The 3,607-nt window shown below is 35.6% G+C and overlaps 1 protein-coding gene across 1 annotated transcript; it reads right to left on the reverse strand.

Moving 5' to 3' along the window:
• Positions 1–530: 530 nt before the first annotated feature.
• On the reverse strand, positions 531–2,988 carry LOC115992122 (U-box domain-containing protein 40). The gene has a single exon (XM_031116191.1). It carries the CDS (start codon positions 2,472–2,474, stop codon positions 738–740), a length of 1,737 nt encoding a protein of 578 aa, XP_030972051.1. The 5' UTR covers positions 2,475–2,988; the 3' UTR covers positions 531–737.
• Between the last annotated feature and the right edge of the window lie 619 nt (positions 2,989–3,607).

The following is a 3,607-nucleotide window of genomic DNA, read 5'->3' on the forward strand; positions in this document are numbered from 1 at the left end:
TTATTAGGTAGCTGATAGACGAGATGAGATGCATGGAAAATGGCTATAAAAAAAATTTACAAACTAATATAATAATGAATATGATTAATGCCTCGTTAACACTATAATAAATAAATATTAAAATTTGTAATATCTGACATCCCTGGATATGCAGACTAAAATTAACAAATTCAGCAGAATGTCAAACAATAAAACATAATTCCATGTTAACAATACTAAACTGGCATAATAAGGAGATGGGACGGGCTAAAGGACAAGCAAATACAGAAGGAAACTTCATCCATCACTATCTTTTCTGTCTATAATTATAGCTGGACACAAGCTTTGATAGCCACTATTCACATGCCCATCTGTATGTCTGTCATGTCTTTACCATGTGTCACCTCTCAAAAACATACAATACATGACCTTTCTACCTCCAACTAACTTCAAATAACAGTAATTGCATACTTTATTATTCTTTTATTATTACGACTTCTTTCACCCTTTTGCTTCATAACTGCAATTGCTTTCAGCAATGGCATAATATATTGAAGGAACTCTGTAATAGTAGCTTTTATTAAATATCTACTTGCAGAGTTGCAGTTACAATCTTAACTGTTTTCGGAAGTGGAGAATTTAAGAGAGGGTGACTTTGATACAGAAAGGAAACAAAGAAGGAAAATTGTGACAAACATTTATGCAGATTTACACCTATAAAAATTTAATTAAAAAAAAAAAAAAGAGGAAAATTACATTCAAGAATGCCAGATTCCACTTAACATACTTCGGAATCTATTTGTAGACAGCTTCCTGACAAGTCTCTTAGCATCAGTTTCAGCCTGTGCAAGTTTCTCTATGTTTTTCATGTACCCAGAATTCACAATCTTTCTTTTCACACTACTGCAACTTGTTAATGATGTTAATATAGATAACAAGAACCTTTTATTACCTGAATTTCCCTCTTCCTTCTCAAGCAATTGCAACAGCAAGCCAATATTCCTGTCATCCTGCGCAAACTTCTTTCGATTTTTGGGGATTAATACCAAGCCAGAGAGTGCCTCAGCTGCCATTTCCCTAACTTCAAAAGACTTGCAATTGAGAAATTTAACAAGCTCAGGCATAAACCCTGCATCCCCCATTGCTTTCTTGGCCTCTTCTGATGTCCCACAAAGCCTAAAAGCCACTTTCAATGCCAGTTCTTGAACAGAAACTTCCCCATTTCGAACAAAGTACATAATTTGATCCACAAAACCATGACTCATCAAAATCTTCATAGCACTCGAGGAAGAGAAACATAAATTCTCAATAGCTCTCAATGCTACCTCTCTTGTTTTCGAAGAATAAGACCATCTAGGATCAACAACACGTAGTAATGCACGAATCCCTCCTTCTCTAAGAATCATTTCCCTAACCAATTCATCTTCAAACGCTATACTTTGAAGGAATTCAATTGAAATCATCAACAAGATTTCATCTTTACACCTTGCAAGCTTGATAAACATCGGAATAGCACCTTCTTCAATCACAAACCGCTTTATTTCTTCAACACCAATTAGATTTCTCAACACCCCACAAGCATAACCAACCAACTCAACCTTACAATCACTCCCACATATTTTCAACAACGCAGTGACTCCACCATGTGCTGAAACAGACCATGAATTATTCGAATTTTCAGTCAGTTTCATCAAACACTTCAAAGCAATCTCTTTTCCCATCTCACTCCCACACTCCAAAACTCGAATCAACGGTCCAACAACCCCAGCTCTAATCAAAACAGCCTTATACGAATCGAACCCAGAAATCACTTCCACAACTTTAGTCGACTCGACTTGTATCTGTGTCTCTGTCGAATCGAGAAAATTCACTAAAACATTCACAACACCATCGAGTTCCAACATAACTCTTACATATTTCTCGTCCTCGACCACAACCTCGTACAAATTAACCAAAGCTTGCCTCTTCATTCTCGTATCACCGACCTTCATTCTCGTTAATAAGTCTCTTATATAAAACCGCATGTCGTCTCTACAAGCAGTAACACTAGGCTTTGAAACAACCAAGGCATGGTTTTGAGTTAAAACACCAGCTGTGTACAAGTCAGAGAGATTACTTACATGGCGATCGAGTTTCGTGAGGATCACATTCAAGTCACTTTGCATGAGAAGCTTTCCACTGTAAGAGAGATCGACGCAACGTTGAGCGAGGTCATGGGACTCTCTGGTTGTCAATAATATAGCTGAAAGTAAGCCTGAGATCGCTGGGTTTTCCATGTGGGAGTGCTCGAACTCGCTATTTTCAATGGCGATTAGACCCGAGTGGAGCTCCTCGAGCCTGACACGAATCGATTGCCATTTCGATACAAAGACTTTGACTGAGTGAGTCAGAGAGATCAATGAAGATAAAATCTCAATGCCTCCCTGGAGAGTATTGGATTTTCCGGCGGATGTTTCCGGCGAGGTTTGGTTTTGGTCTTGTTTTTGTTCTCTCATCGTGGTTTTTCTTTGCTTTTCACTGGTTTTGGAGCAAACCCATTTGTCTTTGTGAGATTTTGGCGATGTGGGTACGAATATTCTGGCGAGAAATGAGAATTCTGGTGAAGAATAGGGATCTGAGAAATGAGAAAAAATAGGGATTCTCTCTCTCACAGTTTGCCACTGCTCTATGCTATGCTTTATCTTCTTGTTTTTTTTTTGAGAAAGTTTATCTTCTTGTTTGGACTTTGGAGCTGAAACTGAATTAGATTTTCAGTATGAATTTACGAGAATGACCTTATGGGGGTTTGTGTAATAGTGACAGCTCAAAGAGTGTGGTGACAAGGGCAGTTCTGTCATAGTGAACGGTGAAAAAGGTTTGGTTCGATCTGTGGGGCTGTGAAGTTGAAGACTGATCATTATTGGGTTTTATGTTTTGCTCTCTTCTGCTGGTGGTATCTGGCTGTGAACAGCTTTTATAATTGTAGTTTCCATTTGTTGTATATGGTAATGTACATTGGTACTTGAAAGACTAGCATATTCAAATACAAGTGTGGTTAAAGCAATGTATGCATTAAATGGTTTAATTTGTATTACTATTTGATTATAATTATTTATGGTGGAAGTTATTGGTTAGCTGTGACTATCATATTATACTGTATAATAAAATTTTCAGCTTATTTTTGTCAGAATAAGCTTTGCATTAAAAAACAAAACAAAAAACCAAAGAAAGAAGAAGAAGCATTGTATGCATTAATGGTTGAATTTGTTTTACTATTTATTATAACAAACAATGGGCCACAATGTGCTGTAAGCTGCCATGTGAGAATTTTTATACAGGATGTTTAAAATATTTTTAAGTAATAATATAAAGTAATGTCAAATTAATATTAAGAATTTTTGTTTATACAAGATGTTTAAAATATTTTTAAGTAATAATATAAAGTAATGTCGCAATAATATTAAGAATTTTTGTTAAATTAATGATGTAATACAAAATTAAAAGGATGAAGAGTTGAATTTGTATTACTATATGATTATAACTAGCAATGGGCTTGTGCGATGCGTGAATAATGCTATAATATGCCATGTGAGAATTTCTATATAGAATGTTTAAAATATTTTAAAGTGATAACATGAAAAATGTTGTG

The sequence above is a fragment of the Quercus lobata genome, chromosome 5, assembly GCF_001633185.2.
Source record: "Quercus lobata isolate SW786 chromosome 5, ValleyOak3.0 Primary Assembly, whole genome shotgun sequence".
Classification (NCBI taxonomy): Eukaryota; Viridiplantae; Streptophyta; class Magnoliopsida; order Fagales; family Fagaceae; genus Quercus; species Quercus lobata.

Bases quoted from the DNA above. Each gene is read 5' to 3' on its own strand.
- LOC115992122 (XM_031116191.1), bottom strand. From the start codon at position 2,474: ATGAGAGAACAAAAACAAGACCAAAACCAAACCTCGCCGGAAACATCC.